Source organism: Thalassophryne amazonica, chromosome 8 (assembly GCF_902500255.1).
Source record: "Thalassophryne amazonica chromosome 8, fThaAma1.1, whole genome shotgun sequence".
NCBI lineage: Eukaryota > Metazoa > Chordata > Actinopteri > Batrachoidiformes > Batrachoididae > Thalassophryne > Thalassophryne amazonica.
The window spans coordinates 79,795,603-79,814,977 of record NC_047110.1 but is presented as its reverse complement, the minus strand read 5'-3'; the positions used below and the strand labels follow the sequence as shown (position 1 = coordinate 79,814,977).

The following is a 19,375-nucleotide window of genomic DNA, read 5'->3' as shown; positions in this document are numbered from 1 at the left end:
CATGGGTCACACACAGACAGCTAAAAGAGCCTGGGGTCAAATTGACCCCAGAGGACCACCGATGCGTGTAATATGTGTTCAGCACAATGAAAAAAATGGCATTGTGAAAATTTTATGTGAAATCAAATGTACCCATTAAATTAGAAGTCATGAAATATGAAGGAAAACAAACAAACAAAAAAAAAAAAGTCAAGTATTATTTTCTGAATGACAAACTTTGAATGGGGTCAAATTGACCCCAAGGATAAATCCAGCAAAAAATTCATTTTGAGAAAAAGCAGTTTGAGTGGATGATTCCTCATATTAGGACTATGCAGAACAAAATTTCTATACCGGGCCAGTGGCGCAATGGATAACGCGTCTGACTACGGATCAGAAGATTCTAGGTTCGACTCCTGGCTGGCTCGACATTTTTTCTTTTACTCTTTGCAATTACGTTTCTTATTCTCTTGCTTGTACCCTTTTTTGGCACGGAACCGCCACAACTGATCTTTAATGGGGCTTTATGTAGAGTTGATACACATTTGTGAGACACTGAAACAGATTCATCTGTTTGCACTGGTGCACTGAATAAAAAGTGATACTTGGGTCCAGTTTTTTTTTTTAATCATTACTGTGTAATTGTGGTTGGAAGATCTGTTTGCCCTCAGTTGGGAAATGAATTAGCTGCGATCACACTGAGCTTTCCCCACGGCTTCAGAAACGGGCCCATCTCTCGCGAGGAAGGACGCCATTATCGGAATCTCTACAAACAACACGAGAATTCGTCATTCACACGGTAATATAACACAATGTTCCTCAGTGCGTGTGTCGTGTGCCAGCACCTTCGCACGGAACCTGCATCAAAAACAAAAAAATCTTTTTAATTTCGTCCAAACTGTTTCTGTCATTACCACATTTCTTCGTCCATCAGGCCCGACTAGCATGCTAACCATGGCGCTAGCTCATGCGGTTTATTTTGCGCTATTTTAGCTTTAGCACGTAGACTTGCAGGACTGCGCGTAGCTTGTATTGGGGATAGTTAGCTAACGCATGCTGTTCAAATATTGTAGGGATTTAATTCGTTCAGTTAATGTTCCACAAATGCAAAGCCGAGTAATAATTCGGCGTCTGTTTAGTTTTATCCGCGCTTCATATTACCGAGAGACCCCCGCCCAGTTATCCAACTCTAAATAGCTAATGAGCTAATCCAAGAAAGCTACATCATTTGTCTTTTCGTCATAAATATCTTTATTGGCTGTAAAACAGCGTAGGCTGAAACAACTAATAGGTCTATTTGGAGGCGTTTCTTGCCGCTTTTGATTTAACTATTATAATGCTGCTGCCGTTAGTATGTCTCACTAAAGAAGGGCCTCCAAATTTAAGATTTCCATTAAAAGGGATGAATAGAGGAACCTTTTTTGGGGGGGGGGGGCGGTGTTGATTTCGGAAATTGCATTATCTGGTTAAAACTGTAACAGTTATATTGAATTATATACAGTGGTGTCAAAAGTACACACATTTGTTACTTAAGTAGAAGTATAGATACTGCAGTTTAAAAACACTCTGGTAAAAGTTGAAGTATCTACTTGACCTCTTTACTCAAGTAAAAGTGAAAAAGTATGTGCTCCAAAACCTACTTAAAGTATAAAGTAACCTTTAAAAAAAAAAGGTAGATGCCACTATATGAATTGAAAGCTTAATTTAAAAACTGATTCGTTCTACATGTGGCCCAAGACCCAAAATTACCCCCCAACACCACCTGCATGAAAATGTTTCAATTCTACGTAGAAGCTCTGAAATGCAATCTGGGACTATTCCAGACAATAAATTGCAGTGAGTGCAGCATCCATTTAGTGAAGGAAAAAAAAAACAAAAAACACAACTTTCCTTATTCAAATTCATTCCAGTAGTATTCTGCTCTTACTAGGATGCAGCAGTTTTCTAGTTTGGCAGATAGTTCTGGAGAAAATCACAACACATTGAAAATATGGTCTGACCAAAACAAACTGTCATTAAATAAGACAGGGATGAAGTGGAGGTGTAAGAGTCACTAGGTGTTCACAGGAAACACTTATGTATGTATGTATGTATGTTCATTGTTAGTTGCTTTTATATTTTTTGTTGTGTTTCTATTCAGGTTCTTTTTGCCTCTTTCTCTAAAATTGTATATAATCATCATTAGATTATTAATATATAAACAAAAATAAATTTAAGAAATATTACAATTTAAAAACAAATGCACCCAAACGTGATGAGAGCTGCAATTGCTTAATGCTAAGTTTTAACATTGAAAATGCCATAGACATGCTAACGCGTTAGCGTCGCTCCCGTTTTTAAGTTATAAAATACATCTATCAACTGTTTCAGAAGACCATAACAGGTCGGTTTAACATAGAAAAGGTAAATAATACTCACAGAAGTATGCTCTTTAGGGTTTTAGCGGGGGAAAAGTAAGCGAAAGAAAGAAAGAATAAACGAAGCAATAGGTCGAAGCATTGCTTCAATCTGCGAACCACTGCTTCGATTGGTTCACGTTTCAAAGCAAAGCCGTGCTGCAGAAAAGTTGATTACAGTCGCACATGACGTGAAATATATATATAAACATTAAACTGAAGCCAAGAGTAACGAGGCTGTTTGTTTTAAAAATGTAAGGAATAGAAAGTACAGATACTTGTGTGAAAATGTAATGAGTAGAAGTCAGAAGTAGGCAGAAAAATAAGTAATGGAGTAAAGTATAGATACCTAAAAAGTGTACTTAAGTACAGTAACGAAGTATTTCTACTTCGTTACTGTACTTAAGTACAGTAACGAAGTATTTGTACTTTGTTACTTGACACCTCTGATTATATATTTGTAAATATAACAGTCAATATATCATTCAGCTTGCTCCCCACAAATGAGGTACATCTAATACATTTGTGTTTTTTCACACTGTTATAGCTTTGTAGTTTACATTGCAGTATTTGCCACCCAACGTTGTGAAATCTGCAGTGTAACACATCCACTCAAATGGTGCGTGAATATGTGGTAAATTTGCGTCTGACTCCAGATGCAAGGAGCGATCAACAACGAATCCGAGACAGCTATGATTCACTTTAAGGCCTTGGAGAAATGGACATGATCTTTTCCTTTGTCGTTTTCAAAAAGTTCTCTGTAAACACAGCACCGTTTGAAGAAATAAATGCTACCAGGGAATTCCTGTAAAACATACAGCAGCACAGTAGATAACATTACAGACATAATACGTATATGGATTTACAGTGAATGAACCACGGCTGACTCACATTAAAAGAACTGTTAAATCTACAAACAAGAGATCTCTTTTTTTGTACATTTAACTGCTGTATTTTTTACATGAATTCCCTGGTAACCACAGCTGCCAGTGTTTTCCTGTAAAAACAGCAGTCATTTTTTACAGTGTACGATGAGTGATGTTAAAGACTTCTGGCCCGATCAGCTGACAAAGATAACGAATTCCCTCGGCTGAGAATCTATATCTTTCATAGAGAATATCGTCCGGGTATGTCAGCGGATTCTGGTGGTGTTTAAAAACCCTCGCCCTGCGAAGAGAGCCCCTCACAATTTGTGCCCCAATATCAAACGGATCATCCAGGTAGGCCGGCATTGTCTTCGGAGTGATTGAAGGTGGATGGACGGTACTTATAAAGGGAGTGGTTAAGCGAAAACCTCAAGCTAACCGAGAACATAACCTGCTCGGAGCAGGTTTGGCACACAGCATAAATTGCCATAGCAGCATACGTTGATCAAAACCTATCCACCTTTCGTAGTACGGGTTAAATGGGAAGTTACTCCACACGTCATCAACTTACTCACGAAGTTACCCTGATAAGCCAGTAGCCCCGCTTCGTAGTACAGGCCCCAGGACAGAATTTTTACAAAGTTTATAGGTAAATAGGCAATACATCATTATCATAATAAAAGTTTTTGTTCAGAAACAGTTTAGCTGTAACAAAACAAATTTTCCCCATAAACCGTGATGTCTGGATTTTTTCTTAAACAAAGTGCACAAAATTATCACTTGAGGACAAATGAAAGTAAATTATTTTTTCAAGTAGTGTTTAGAAACTTCAATACAAAATTTCTCTCTTCATTGCATTTCTTTTCTGGATGTTTTTTTTAAATAAACAGTATACAAAATTATCACCTCAACAAACATAGAACAAGTAGAATAAGTAGAATGTGTGTTCATGAAATTCAAAAATAAAACAAAATTCCTCCTCTTTAGTGCACTTCTTTTGTAACTGCAGCAGTGTATACAGGAGAAAAACTGAAACTAAAGTATTGATCTTATTACACTGCTTTCGATCAATATCAACATTAGTTTTGATATTGATATTTAGATCGATTTGCCCACCACTACTGTATGTAGACCCACCAAATTTTAGCAGCAGAAGCGAGAACTTTTCAAAGTGGCACACTGAGTAAATATGAAGTTTTTTTTTAATCTGACCTTTTGTGCCCTTTCAGCTGGATTCATCATCCCAGCTTGCCAAAAGCCGTTATCCACATAAGACACCATTGTTTTAGAAGATGATGTCTGGAAATGCTTTAATTCCTTATCATGGAAATTGCTTGTGAATAAACACAGGGTGGTGGTGTTTTTAAAAACGTCCCTAAGATTTTTCCTCTTGGTTTAGCTGGGACTGTCCTCACCACCAGGCTGCAACTGGAGTCCAACAGATTGAGCAGTCTGCTTCGGGTGCATTTCTGAGCCCAAGCTGGAGGAGGCCGCTGCTTGCTTCACCACCAACAAGCAGAAAGAAAATTAACTTTCAAAACTTTTAAAAGTTGAAAGCCTTTTCTGGAATTAAATTGTTATAGTAACAACCCCTTTATTCTTGTCAGCATTCACCATAGCCATCCATCGTCTCTTCAGCATTTTGCCAAGAGTGAAAATAAATGACATTAAGAATCATCCAAGACAAAAAAAAAGCGATGGCATTATCATTTCACAAAAGTTGCGTATTAGTTGTACACATGAAAACGCAAAGGTAGCCTTTTGAGATTTAGCCACTCGGTTTTAAAATATACCATTTTCGGGCTCTGAAAACGCAGGGTCCATGTGGATGTAATACCGATAAGATACAAACCTAAACCTGGATATGCCTAAACTCGCCTCTGTGTGGATAGGCCCTAAGAGGAAGTGAGCCTGATCCGCTTTGAGAATGTGAGAGTTACATGAGCCCAACTCTGTACTGTGGAACACTCAGTGTCAAAAAGTCCAAGTCCATTTTGATTCTTGAGCGGACATGTGCCTCTTCCACTCAGCGGTTCTGTGAGTCATATGAGTCCCATCTCCAAACTTGTTGGTGAGCAGTCACCAACGAGTCCATTTATGCCCTCAGTTTACCATCACATAGTGACAGGTAGTCAACGTGTGTGTGTGTGTGTGTGTGTGTATATATATATATATATATATATACACACACACAATTTTTTGGCAGGAGAAATGTTTCCAAGAACATAGGTAGGGTTTTAAAAAAATCTAAAAGTGCTTTCTAATAATTCACTGTGTTGTTTTCTTACTGTCATGTTATTTCAGCTGTAAACAATGTCACAGCAAGAGTTGGAAGATATTGTGCAAATAACAGTGGAGGACTTCAACCAAGATGACCGTGCAGGTAAGGTTTTTGTGAGACAATACAAATTTTCAACTCAAAGGACCTCTGCCTATGGAGAAATCATGATTATTTTTTTTTTTGTTTATAGTAACACCATACTTCTGCCAAATTTTCTTTCTTTCTTCCTTCCACTCAGTGTTATCCACAATCCTCTTCATGGACTCTTGTCTCTTTTTTTGTCCTAAACCCAAAATACTCCCATTCCAGAGGAGCTGTGAAGTGCTGTCATTGGGATAAATGTTAGCTTCCAAAATACATTTTCTCCACTTTATCTGCTTCACTGTCACTCTGTGTGTGCGTGTGTGCATGTGCGCTGAGCAGCTAGAGTCCCACAAACAGTGAAAACCAGACACAGAGGACACAAATGACAGCAAAACTGTTCTCCTTTGGCTCAGATGCTGTGAAAACCATTTTGCTTTATCAGCAAATCCACGTCATACCTCTAGTTGTCCGCACCTTACTATTTCAATCCACGTTTTCAAAGTTGGAAAGATAGCTCTTTTTGAAATGCTTCTTAAGAAATGCTTGTTTCTGCAAGTAGTGGATTTTGCAGGGTTTGTTGTTCCAAAGAAATGGCAGAGATTGGTGTACAGAAATTTAACTACACCAAAAAATTTGTCTTGGTCACAGTTTGGTTATAATGAAAACAATTACAAAAAATTGTGTAAAACATAGATACATCTTAAATATCTTTACATCTTTGAGAGAGAGAGAGAGAGAGAGAGAGAGAGAGAGAGAGAGAGAGACCTGTCTTGCAATGCGTAAAATAAAAAAAGACCCCTTTTGTTTCTTGAAATTCTTCTGTTAAATTTTGAAATATTTTCTGCCAGATGAAACGGTAAAAAAAAAATAGTGATTAATAATGATTACACAACCTCCATCCTCCTCTGTTAGGAGGTGGAATAAAAACAAAATTCATCTAAACAAATTTGTGATGTGAAACTTCAGATAGAAACACCTTCCAAACTTAGAAGACTGACATGCTCTTATTTTGTTGGTGTCTATTTGATTCATGACAGACATCCTGGACAATAATGAAGACATTGAAGAAAGGCCTCAGAAGAAAAAGAGGAAATTATTCAGCAGTCAGGAGAATAGCAACAGTAACCAAGACATAACATTTATTAAGGTAATAAATCTGTGTTGAATGGATACTATCATAGGCCACATACTTCTTTATTTTGAAGTGTTATTGACTGTATTAGTTGAATGTGTGGACAACTGAATAAATATGACTACTTATTCTTTTCTCTCTTCAAAAGAGCATGTTGGTGTCATTCAGTGCATCAATTGGCCAGCGACTGGAGGCAATTGAATCCAAGTTACAGAGCCTTGATGCAACCTGTAAGGCCATTGGGCGTAAATTGGATAGCATGTTTCCATCTGTGAAAAGTCCAATCCAAGTTCCTATGGTAGCAGGATCACCTCAAGGTGTCACTCAGACCTGGAACAAAGTGCGCTGGTAAGATGCAAGTACACATTAATATAATTTCTTGTTTGTTCTTTCTGTTAGAAAACAATTTGATTGAGTCATTAGTATGTCACACCACTATGCGCATAGCATGCAGGACATGCTATACGTGTTCTTGGGCTTACATTAGTCTCGCTTTCTGTGTATATGTGTGCAGCAATGAATTCTTGTGAAAATTTTGACTAATGCACAGTAAACATGTGAACACTACACCATAGGAATCCCGTGCAGAGCTTTCTTATAATGTGAAATCACCTGCATAACGGGAAACTTTATTAAGTATACATTTCTAGTTCTGAGTTAGACCTCTTTCGCCATCAGACGTGCCTTAACTTAAGGCTGGACAGTATGGCCTGAAATACCTCTGAGAGATGTTGGTCCATATTGACATGATGGCGTCGCACAGTTGCCCATTCCACCAGCCTGCCCATTCCCCTCTGACATCAACAAGACAGTGTTGTCCACACAACTGCCGCTCACTCCTCTTTTTCGGACCATTCTCTGTAAACCCTAGAGATGGTTGTGAGTGAAAATCCCAGTAGATCAGCAGTTTATGAAATACTTAGACCAGCCCATCGACCAACAGCCATGCCTTGTTCACAGTCGCTTAACCCTCTGGGGTCCGAGGGCATTTTTTGGACAGTTCACTCGCCTGGCATAAATGTTTTATTATTGCTGTTAACAGCTCTCCCTGCATCCCACAATCAAGTTTTATATCTCTTTTTTTTTCGGGACAACCTGTGCTTTCAGAATATATATGTTTTTGTTGTGTTTTATAAGTGTAATAAAGGTTTACAATCAAAAATAAGGAAGGAAAAAAATAAAGGGAAAAATAATTTTCCACACACATTTATTCAAAACACACAGCAAACGATAATAACTGTTTTGACACTTTATAAAGGTAATTTGAGGTCTTGTGTGAAAGACTGTACAACAAAAAGGTTCAAACAATAAACACAAATGCACATTTTGAACAATATATACAAAATGGTTTATGACTTTTTTTTTTGTCTTCATGGTAAAAGAAAGAGTTATCCAGTAAAATTCACATGCAAGCTAGTGGAGCAATCCTGGTAGTTACACACTCTTTGTTTGAGCACGTGAGATTGTCATCAGAGGCTCTCTGTCTGCTCTGTCTGCTTTCACTGATCGCTGTGCGTAATGGCGCAGGGCACATTTGGAGCCCAATAGTATGCACTCATTGGAGCACCCAAGGGGGCTCTTCAAACGGGCGAACTACTTGTAGTAACACATTACTCCTGAAAACAATCTTTGGCTTTTCACGTGAGGTGAATCTGCCCTACGATTGGATTTTGGAAAACCATGTGACGGTGAACCAATTCCGATTGGACACTCACATTGCGCACGTCATCACACAGCTTCTATGAGGAGTACAAAGATGGCCGATGGTTGGCTTGAAAGTCCGCAGAGATAACTTTTCAGCAAAATAAAAAAGTAAGTTTCTATCTCATATCATTAAAAAGTTATTTATAATTTAGTAAAGCTTGGTCTTAGACGGCGTCGGCCCCAGAGGGTTAAATTTCCTTTCTTTCCCATTTTGATGCTGGGTTCAAACTTCAGCAAGTCATTGTCACTATGTCTAGATGCTTAAATACAACCCCTGGCAAAAATTATGGAATCACCGGCCTCGGAGGATGTTCATTCAGTTGTTTAATTTTGTAGAAAAAAAGCAGATCACAGACATGACACAAAACTAAAGTCATTTCAAATGGCAACTTTCTGGCTTTAGGAAACACTATAAGAAATCAGGAAAAAAAATTGTGGCAGTCAGTAACGGTTACTTTTTTAGACCAAGCAGAGGGAAAAAATATGGACTCACTCAATTCTGAGGAAAAAATAAGGGAATCATGAAAAACAAAAGAACGCTCCAACACATCACTAGTATTTTGTTGCACCACCTCTGGCTTTTATAACAGCTTGCAGTCTCTGAGGCATGGACTTAATGAGTGACAAACAGTACTCTTCATCAATCTGGGTCCAACTTTCTCTGATTGCTGTTGCCAGATCGGCTTTACAGGTTGGAGCCTTGTCATGGACCATTTTCTTCAACTTCCACCAAAGATTTTCAATTGGATTAAGATCCGGACTATTTGCAGGCCATGACATTGACCCTATGTGTCTTTTTGCAAGGATTGTTTTCACAGTTTTTCCTCTATGGCAAGATGCATTATCATCTTGAAAAATGATTTCATCATCCCCAAACATCCTTTCAATTGATGGGATAAGAAAAGTGTCCAAAATATCAACGTAGACTTGTGCATTTATTGATGATGTAATGACAGTCATCTCCCCAGTGCCTTTACCTGACATGCAGCCCCATATCGTCAATGACTGTGGAAACTTACATGTTCTCTTCAGGCAGTCATCTTTATAAATCTCATTGGACCTTGCCCAATGCAGATTCGAGATTCATCACTGAATATGACTTTCATCCAGTCATCCACAGTCCACGATTGCTTTTCCTTAGCCCATTGTAACCTTGTTTTTTTTTCTGTTTAGGTGTTAATGATGGCTTTCGTTTAGCTTTTCTGTATGTAAATCCCATTTCCTTTAGGCGGTTTCTTACAGTTCGGTCACAGATGTTGACTCCAGTTTCCTCCCATTCGTTCCTCATTTGTTTTGTTGTGCATTTTCGATTTTTGAGACATATTGCTTTAAGGTTTCTGTCTTGATGCTTTGATGTCTTCCTTGGTCTACAAGTATGTTTGCCTTTAACAACCTTCCCATGTTGTTTGTATTTAGTCCAGAATTTAGACACAGCTGACTGTGAACAACCAACATCTTTTGCAACATTGCGTGATGATTTACCCTGTTTTAAGAGTTTGATAATCCTCTCGTTTGTTTCAATTGACATTGCTCGTGTTGGAGCCATGATTCATGTCAGTCCACTTGGTGCAACAGCTCTCCAAGGTGTGATCACTCCTTTTTAGATGCAGACTAACGAGCAGATCTGATTTGATGCAGGTGTTAGTTTTGGGGATGAAAATTTACAGGGTGATTCCATAATTTATTCCTCAGAATTGAGTGAGTCCATATTTTTTTCCCTCTGCTTCGTCTAAAAAAGTAACCGTTACTGACTGCCACAATTTTTTTTCCTGATTTCTTATAGTGTTTCTTAAAGCCAGAAAGTTGCCATTTGACTTCCGGTGCAGTGACTCATGGAGTAGGACGTGTTTTTCTTAGCTCCTGCAACTACTTCTTCAAAACCAATCTTAGGCACACTTTCCTTCATCTTTTTAATCTTTTTTCCTTTTTTTTTGTTTTTTGGTGTGTGTTTGCTTCGCCACCATATCTTCAATTTACCGCCGACCTCTTCCCGGTAAAGATGGCTCCAAAACAAGCTAAGCTAAATATACAGCCGTCGCGGCCTTCTCCTCCCCCTCCATCCTCGGCTGGTGGTGGCTCGTGCTCCCCCTCCTGCTCGTTCGAAGCCGCAAGCGGCGGCTCTCTTCCCCATGACTTCAAGGCCGAATTGCTCTCGTCACTCAGCACCGAGATGTCGGTTATTTTTAAATCTGAGCTACAAGTGGCCCTGACTCAAAATTTATCAAGCATCAAGGATGAGCTCCAGGCTGTGAAGTCCGAGCTATCTGCTACCATTACAAGCATCCAGTCTGATGTCCGCGCTCTGAAGGGCACCGTAGGTGAAATGGAAACGTCGCTCTCCTCCTGCACTGACGACATCTCTATACTACAAGCTAAGGTGGATTACCTGTCAACGGAACTGACAAGACTGGACACTAAATGCGAGGACTTGGAGGCAAGATCTCGGCGCAACAATATACGGTTAGTGGGGATCCCTGAGGATTTTTTGACCTCTTCTATCAATACGGCCGTCTCCTCTCTGCTAAAGGAGGCATTCCAGCTTGAGAAAGAGCCCCTCGTTGACCGCGCTCACCGCACTTTCCAGCCGAAGCCGGGACCCGGAGGGCGCCCCCTCCCCATCGTTGCTCGTCTGCATTATCATATGGACTGTGTGGACATACTGCGCAGAGCCAGGGTCCAGCAATGGATCAAGATCGGTGACATGAACTTTTCCATCTTCCCCGACCACACTCAGAAGACGGCTCGCGCCCGAGCTGCCTTTAATGATGTCCGACGCCAGCTCCGTGAGATACCGGGGATTCGCTTCGGACTGCTCTACCCAGCGCGCCTCCGTGTTACACACAACGGTGCAGTGAGAGAGTTTAAATCAGAAGAGGCCACCGCATTCATCAGGTCACTAGGCACGAAAGAAAACTGAGAAAATATGCACAACACTGAAGTGGTGACTGATAATATTTTGCTGATTCATACACGGTCGTTTTCATGCCTTTGCAGGTTATGCTTTGCTCTTTTTTTTTTCTTTTTTTTCCCCTCCCCCCTTTTTAAATTTTATTCATTTTTCTTTCTTTCTTTATTTATTATTATTATCATTATTATTGTTATTTTTCTTTCTTTTCCTCTTTCTTCTCACTTGTCCATTTTCATGTTAATTTCAGTTCAATTTGGACTTGCATTAGCTGTGCCTTGTCGTAAATTGTTGCTAGGTTTGTAGGAGCTCAAACCGAAATCTGACTTAACCATTAGTCAAAAAAACGCAAGTATTTGTCTTAGAGATTCAACTCCTTGTGGAGTTAGCACTGGGTACTCCATTGTTTGGGGATGGGGTCATTGTAGGTGCTGTGGGGGTGGGTGGGGGTTGGGTTGTTCTATCTTTGAGTGTGTGTGTTGTGTTTTTTTTTTTTTTTATACTCCTTTCCTTTGGGTGGGTCCACATTCAGTCTATGTCTATGTCCAGGTAAATAATGTCTACCAAAGCTAATACTTATGGTATTGGGTCTTCTGTGAGATTTTTGAGCTGTAATATTAAAGGCATGGGGAGTCCAATTAAGAGATCTAGGATATTTACTCATATGAAATGTCTTAAAGCTGATCTAGTGTTTCTACAAGAAACCCACATGCGTATCAAAGACCAGGTCAGACTTAAATGTCCCTGGGTTTCTGAGGTGTTTCACTCGAATTTCAATTCTAAAGCCAGAGGGGTCGCTATTTTAATTGGTAAGTCAATTCAGTTCTCAGCTTCTTAGGTTATATCAGACAAAGATGGTAGATACTTGATTATTGTAAGCACACTATTCCATGTTCCCACCCTATTATTTAATATATATGCCCCCAATTTTGATGATCCACATTTTATGAATAGGCTTTTTGAACGTCTTCCCTCTTTGAATAATAATCTCCTTATATTTGGTGGGGACATGAATTGTGTAATTGACCCCAATCTAGATCGTTCTAACCCACGAACCCTAACCCTATCTTTAATGTCAAGATCTCTTTCTGATTTCATGTCTAAAAATGGTTGCATTGATCCTTGGAAATTTTACAACAACAGAAATGAACCTATTCCTAGATAGTCTTAATTTCCCAGTGATAAACCCAGTTTCTCTTAAAGAACTTGACTCACCATTGACGGTAGAAGAAATAGATTTTGCTATGAGATGCATGCAAAACAACAAGGCTCCTGGCCCAGACGGGTTTTCAGTTGAGTTTTTAAAAAAATTTCAGGATAAATTGTCCCCATTATTGCATGCTGTGTATATGGAATCACTTCAATTGGGAACTCTTCCACCCACTTTAAGACAAGCATCCATAAGTCTCCTCTTAAGAAAAGATAATGATCTGGATCTCTGTAGCTCCTACAGACCTCTGTCATTGATAAATGTGGATGCTAAGATCCTGGCTAAAGTCTTGGCCAATCGCCTGGAAAATATTTTACCATCTATTGTTTCACCTGAGCAAACTGGATTTGTTAAGGGGCGGCAGGTCTTCTTTAATGTTCGTACACTTTTAAATATTATCTATTCCAGAACTACTGCAGTAATACCCGAAGTAGTGATCTCAGTCTTCTTCTTTGTCCTTCGGCTGTTCCCGTTAGGGGTTGCCACAGCAGATCAATCGTTTCCATCTCACCCTGTCCTCTGTATCTTCCTCTGTCACACCAACCACCTGCATGTCGTCTCTCAGCACATCCATGAACCTCCTCTTTGGTCTCCCTCTTCTCCTCCTGCCTGGTGGCTCCATCTTCAGCATCCTTCTCCCTATATACCCTGGGTCCCTCCTCTGCACATATCCAAACCATCTCAATCTCGCCTCTCTGACTTTGTCTCCAAATCGTCCCACCTGAGCTGTCCCTCTGATATGTTCATTCCTAATCTTGTCCATTCTTGTCACTCCCAAAGAGAATCTCAACATCTTCAGCTCTGCCACCTCCAGCTCTGCCTCCTGTCTTTTGTTAGTGCCACTGTCTCTAAACCATACAACATAGCTGGTCTCACTACTGTTTTGTAAACTTTCCCCTTCACTCTTGCTGATATTCTTCAGTCACAAATCACTCCTGCCACCTTTCTCCACCCACTCCACCCTGCCTGCACTCTCTTCTTCACCTCTCTACCACACTCTCCATTACTTTGAACAGTTGACCCCAAATATTTAAACTCATCTACTTTCACCACTTCTACTCCTTGTAACTGCACTATTCCACTGGGCTCCCTCTCATTCACACACATGTACTCAGTCTTGCTTCTACTGACTTTCATTCCCCTTTTCTCCAAAGCATATCTCCACTTCTCCAGACTAGACTCAACTTGCTCTCTACTCTCACTACAGATCACAATGTCATCTGCAAACGTCATAGTCCATGGGGACTCCTGTCTGATCTCATCTGTCAACCTGTCCATCACCACTGCAAACAAGAAAGGACTCAGAGCTGATCCTTGGTGTAATCCCACCTCCACCTTGAATGAGTCTGTCATTCCGACTGCGCATCTCACCGCTGTCACACTATTCTTGTACATGTCCTGCACTACCCTAACATACTTCTCTGCCACTCCAGACTTCCTCATACAATGCCACAACTCTTCTCTTGGCACTCTATCATAAGCTTTTTCTAAGTCCACAAACACACAATGTAACTCTTTCTGTCCTTCTCTGTACTTTTCCAACAGTATTCTCAGAGCAAACATTGCATCTGTAGTGCACTTTCTCGGCATGAAACCATATTGCTGCTCACAGATCTTCACCTGTTTTCTAAGCCTAGCTTCTACTACTCTTTCCCATAACTTCATGCTGTGGCTGCTCCTCCCTTTTCTTAAAGTAGGTATTCACCACAGCCATTTCCATCCTTTTTGCGAAATCAACTACCATCTGTCCTTCCCCATTCCTATCCTTCATACCATATCTACCCATTACTTCCTCATCACCTCTGTTCCCTTCACCAACATGCCCATTGAAGTCTGCTCCTCTCACCACTCTTTCATGCTTGGGCACACTCTCCACCACCTCATCTAACACACTCCAGAAATCTTCTTTCTCCTTCATCTCACAACCTACCTGTGGGGCATATGCACTGATGATATTCATCATCACCCCTTCAATTTCCAACTTCACACTCATCACCCTGTCAGACACTCGCTTAACCTCCAACACACTTTTAACATACTCTTCCTTTAAAATGACCCCAACACCATTTCTCTTCCTGTCCTCACCATGGTACAACAACTTGTACCCACCGCCGATGCTCCTGCTCTTACTTCCCTTCCACTTGGTCTCTTGCACACACAATATGTCTACCTTTCTCCTCTCCATCATATCAGCCAGCTCTCTCCCTTTACCAGTCATACTACCAACATTCAAAGTCCCCACTTTCATTTCCACCCTTCTAGTTTTCTTCTTCTCCCGCTGTTCGTGGCAACGTTTTCCTCCTCTTCTTTGTCGTCTTCGCCCAGCAGTAGCCCAATTTCCACCGGCACCCTGTTGGGCAATAGCACCGGTGGCGGACGTTGTTAACCCGGGCCGCGACCGATCCGGTATGGGAATTCGATTCTGAGTCTGCATAGTTGGGTTGGCTTGTTTTACGCCGGATGCCCTTCCTGACGCAACCCTCCTCATTTATCCGGGCTTGGGACCGGCACTCAGAATGTACTGGCTGCAGATCTCAGTTGACGCTGAAAAAGCGTTTGACAGGGTTGAATGGGACTACTTGTTCCCTGTTCTAAAGAAATTTGAGCTGGGTGACGGGTTCATGTCGTGGATCCGTCTCCTTTACACATCTCCACAAGCTAATATTTCCACCAATAATATCCAATCAAATTTTTTCTCTCTTGCCTGTGGCACCAGACAGGGGTGTCCTTTATCTCCCCTATTGTTTGCAATAGCCATAGAGCCTTTGTCAGTCTTTTTGCGCTTGTCCTCCATTTTTACTGGGATTACTCGACTGGGCACAGAGTTTAAGCTATCACTCTATGCCGTTGATTTATTGTTATATGTCTCTGATCCCGTTCTATCCATTCCAGAAATTTTATCTGTTTTTCGGAGATTTGGATCATTTTCAGGCTGCAAGGTGAATATCTCTAAAACTGAATGCTATCCTATTAACACTTCAGCATTACAACTCAAACAATCTGATATTCCCTTTAAATTGAGCATGTCTGGCTTTAGGTATCTAGGGATCAATGTAACCAGAACATTAAATTCCCTTTTTTCTGCCAACTTCTTGCCTTTAATGTCTAAAGTTAAATCTGATTTCCAAAGATGGGGGCGCTTACCTCTTTCTTTAATTGGAAGAATTAATGCAGTCAAAATGAACATCTTGCCCAAGTTTTTATTTTTATTCCACTGTCTCCCACTTTTTTTTGCCTAAACAGTTCTTTAATACAATTGATCAAACTATTTCTCACTTCTTATGGGGTGGAAAGGTACCCAGGATCCGCAAATCCACACTTCAGAGATGTAAATTCAATGGCGGATTGTCTCTTCCAAATTTCCAATTATATTATTGGGCTGCACATATTCACAAGACCTCATTTTGGTTCAGATCAATAGATTTGCCATGGTGCAATTTAGAGGCACAGTCTTGTGATTCATCCTCCCTTATCGCTTTGCTTACCTCTTCTATTCCATCCAGTCTCTCCGGCTTTACAAATAACCAAGTGGTTCATTCCACACTCAAAATTTGGTATCAATTTAGGAGGCATTTCAAATTCAAGTCTACCTCTATTTTAACTCCTCTATTAAGGAATCATTTATTTCAACCTGCGATTACAGATTCAACCTTTTTTGCTTGGCACAACAAAGGATTGAAACGTTTTAAAGATCTTTACAAGGATGGTATTTTTCGCAGCTTCTCAGATCTCTCAGTAGAATTTAATCTTCCACCATCTCATCTTTTTCGTTATTTTCAAATTAGACAATGTGCTAAGGACTTGTTTCCAGATTTTCCCTCAATACCACCAAGTCTACACTGGGAAGATCTTCTAAGCCATGACCCACTCCAGAAGTCACTCATATCTAAAGTTTATAATCAGATTTTGTCCTTTGATTGCACACCAGTCACCAAAGTCAAGGCTGCGTGGGAACAAGAACTGGGCTTGAATTTGGAAGATAACTGGTGGGACATTGCTCTTAAAAAAAAATTTATACAAGCTCAGCTTGTGCTCGTCTCACCCTTATACAGTTTAAAGTACTGTTCAGAGTCCATTATTCCAAAGCTTGACTCTCACAAATCTATTCCACTGTCACTGACAGTTGCGACAGATGTCAAGCTCCATTTTGCAATTTAACTCATATGTTTTACTCCTGTTCCTTGCTGTCTCGCTTCTGGCAGAACTACTTTGATACCATGTCAAAAATATTTTCAAAGACCATAAAAATATGAGGTCTATTAGAAAAGAAACCGACAGTTTTATAAAAAAAAAAACTATATGGATTTGAATCACGTGCGATTACACCAGACATGCTTGAACCCTCGTGCGCATGCGTGAGTTTTTTCACACGTGTTGGTGACGTCATTCGCCTGTGGGCAGGCTTTGAGTGAGCACTGGTCCAGCCTTCTCGGCTGAAATCCTTTGTCTGAGACGCTGCTGGAGACGGCGCGCGTTGCTTTATCAAAATTTTTTCAGGGCCTGTGAGGGATATCCGAGTGGACACTATTCAAGAAATTCTGCTGGTTTTCGGTGAAAAGTTTAACGGCTGATGAGAGGTTGTGGAGTTTCTTTCGCTTTAAGGACAGCTCACAAAGCGGATTGGCGCGGCGCGGTCGGAGGTGGCGTCCGTCTGGCTGTTTCGAGCTGAGAACTTCCTAATTTAAGGCTCTGTTCACCCAGGACATCGTCAGAGAACAGAGAGGTTTCAGAAGAAGTCGGCATGAGGAGTTTATGCGGACATTCCACTGTTAAAGGAAATTTTGTAATGAAAGAACGTGCGGGCAAATTCGCCGAGTCGGTTCCGTGATGACGCCGCAAATCCGTCTGCGCCGCGACAGGAAAAACACCTCCGTGTTGAAAACCATTTGTAAAATTCAGGCGGCTTTTGATGGCTTTCAACAAGTGAGTATCTAAGAAATTGTTTAACAGCTGGGCATGTTCCAACTTGTCCGTTAAGGTTTCCAACAGAGGTGTTTTTCCTGTCGCGACCCCCCGCGGTCGGGTCCAGCCCGACATGCGAATCTGCCCGCACGTTCTTTCATTATAAAATCTCCTTTAACAGTGGAATGTCCGCATAAACTCCTCATGCCAACTTCTTCTGAAACTTCTCTGTTCTCTGACGACAACCTGGGTGAACAGAGCCTGAAATGTGGAAGTTTTCAGCTTGAAACGGAGAGACGCCGCCGCCTCGGAGCGCAGATCGCCATCAGGCGCCGTGGGCCATCCTTAAAGCGACACTTACAGACTAAAATGTCTCATCAGCCGTTAAAATTTTTACCGAAAACCAGCTGAATTAATCGAATGGTGTCCACTCAGTTGTGCCTTACAGTTTTTGAAATGATTTTGATCAAACAAAGCAGCAGTCTCTGAGCCATTCCTAAACAATGAAAAAATCGCAGAGAGGGTGGGCCACTCCTCACTCAAAGACTGCCCACAGGCGAATGACGTAACCGACAGGCGTGAAAAAACTCTTGCATGCCCATGAGGGTTCAAGCATGTCTGATGTAATCACACGTGATTCAAATCCATATGGTTTTTAAAAAAAATAATAAGGTCGGATACTTTTCTAACAGACCTCGTATCACCCCATGTCGCCATATTCGGGCTCCCAGAAGACCATACCAGGTTTACCTTTAACCAATTAGATATTTTAGCTTTCACTTCTCTATTGGCAAGACGGCATCTTCTTCTTCACTGGAAGTCAACTAAAGCGCCCTCTAGTGCTCAGTGGCTCAATGACACCATGTCTTTTTTAAAGCTGGAGAAGATTAGATATTCAGTGAAAGGTAACTCTAATAAATTTTATAACAAATGGCTTCCCTTTTTAACATTCTTTCGCTCTCAACTCTTTCTCTCATGAATGATGTACCCCCTCTCCTCCTCTCCCTCCCTGTTAAAAATATTTTTAGTATTCTCATAATTTCTTGATTGTTATTATTATTTTTATTTTATTTATTTATTTATTTTTTTACTTCGCTTGTTTTGCCTTTTCATGTTCCAGTTCCTGTTCAAACAGAAAACCTTAGGAGGCAGATTATCATATGCATTATTTTTCATTCAGTGTGATGCACAGTATTTCTACTATACTGATTGTGCTTATTGACAGCTGCATTGCAGATGTGATCTGATCATTATAATTTTGACATCAGTTCCTGTGCCTTACCTCCTAATAAAAAAAATAAAAAATGAAAGTAGCCATTTGAAATGACTTTAGTTTTGTGTCATGTCTGTGATCTGCTTTTTTTCTACAAAATTAAACAACTGAATGAACATCCTCCGAGGCCAGTGATTCCATAATTTTTGCCAGGGGTTGTTCACTGAGCTGCTGCCATGTCACTGGCTGATTTGTGTTAACAAACAATTGAACAGGTGTACCCCGTGGTGGGCACAGTTCCGATAATCCGATAACCGATAATTATCGAAGATAATATTTCATTATCGGAGTATCTTTTCCGATAACTTTGAAAACCATTATCGGACTAATTATCTTCCGATAATTTTTTGTCCGATAATTTTTAGACCGTTAACGTGGTAAACAAAGCTGAACAGCTACAAACTTGTAAAATTTAAAATCAGTTGAGCACCTACCTGTTAAATGTTTTGTAGCTGATGTGTAGTTCTACCCTCTGCAAAAAGAGAAGAGCTGCTTCTAGAAAAAAAACGCTCTATCCTCTGCAGGCGAAGGAGAACTGGTCACAAAAAACTCATTTCTTTTAACTCCATACTGATACAACGGCAATATCACCCAGATCATCCAGAGGCATACATTTTTAACTTATGGTTCAAATTTTAACCAA

At 40.4% G+C, this 19,375-nt stretch overlaps 1 protein-coding gene and 1 non-coding gene across 3 annotated transcripts in view; both read left to right on the top strand.

Moving 5' to 3' along the window:
• The first annotated feature begins 334 nt into the window (after positions 1 to 334).
• trnar-acg lies at positions 335 to 407 on the top strand. The gene has a single exon. It is a non-coding gene; the product is annotated as a tRNA-Arg (tRNA).
• A 249-nt stretch (positions 408 to 656) lies between these two features.
• banp (BTG3 associated nuclear protein) overlaps positions 657 to 19,375 on the top strand; it is a 162,430-nt gene continuing 143,711 nt past the window's right edge. For both annotated transcript variants that reach the window (XM_034176811.1, XM_034176810.1), the window contains exons 1-4: positions 657 to 778; positions 5,546 to 5,624; positions 6,644 to 6,753; positions 6,887 to 7,086. In XM_034176811.1, the coding sequence (XP_034032702.1) occupies positions 5,555 to 5,624; positions 6,644 to 6,753; positions 6,887 to 7,086 (380 nt within the window). In that variant the 5' untranslated portion in view covers positions 657 to 778; positions 5,546 to 5,554. The remainder of the gene's footprint in view (positions 779 to 5,545; positions 5,625 to 6,643; positions 6,754 to 6,886; positions 7,087 to 19,375) is intronic.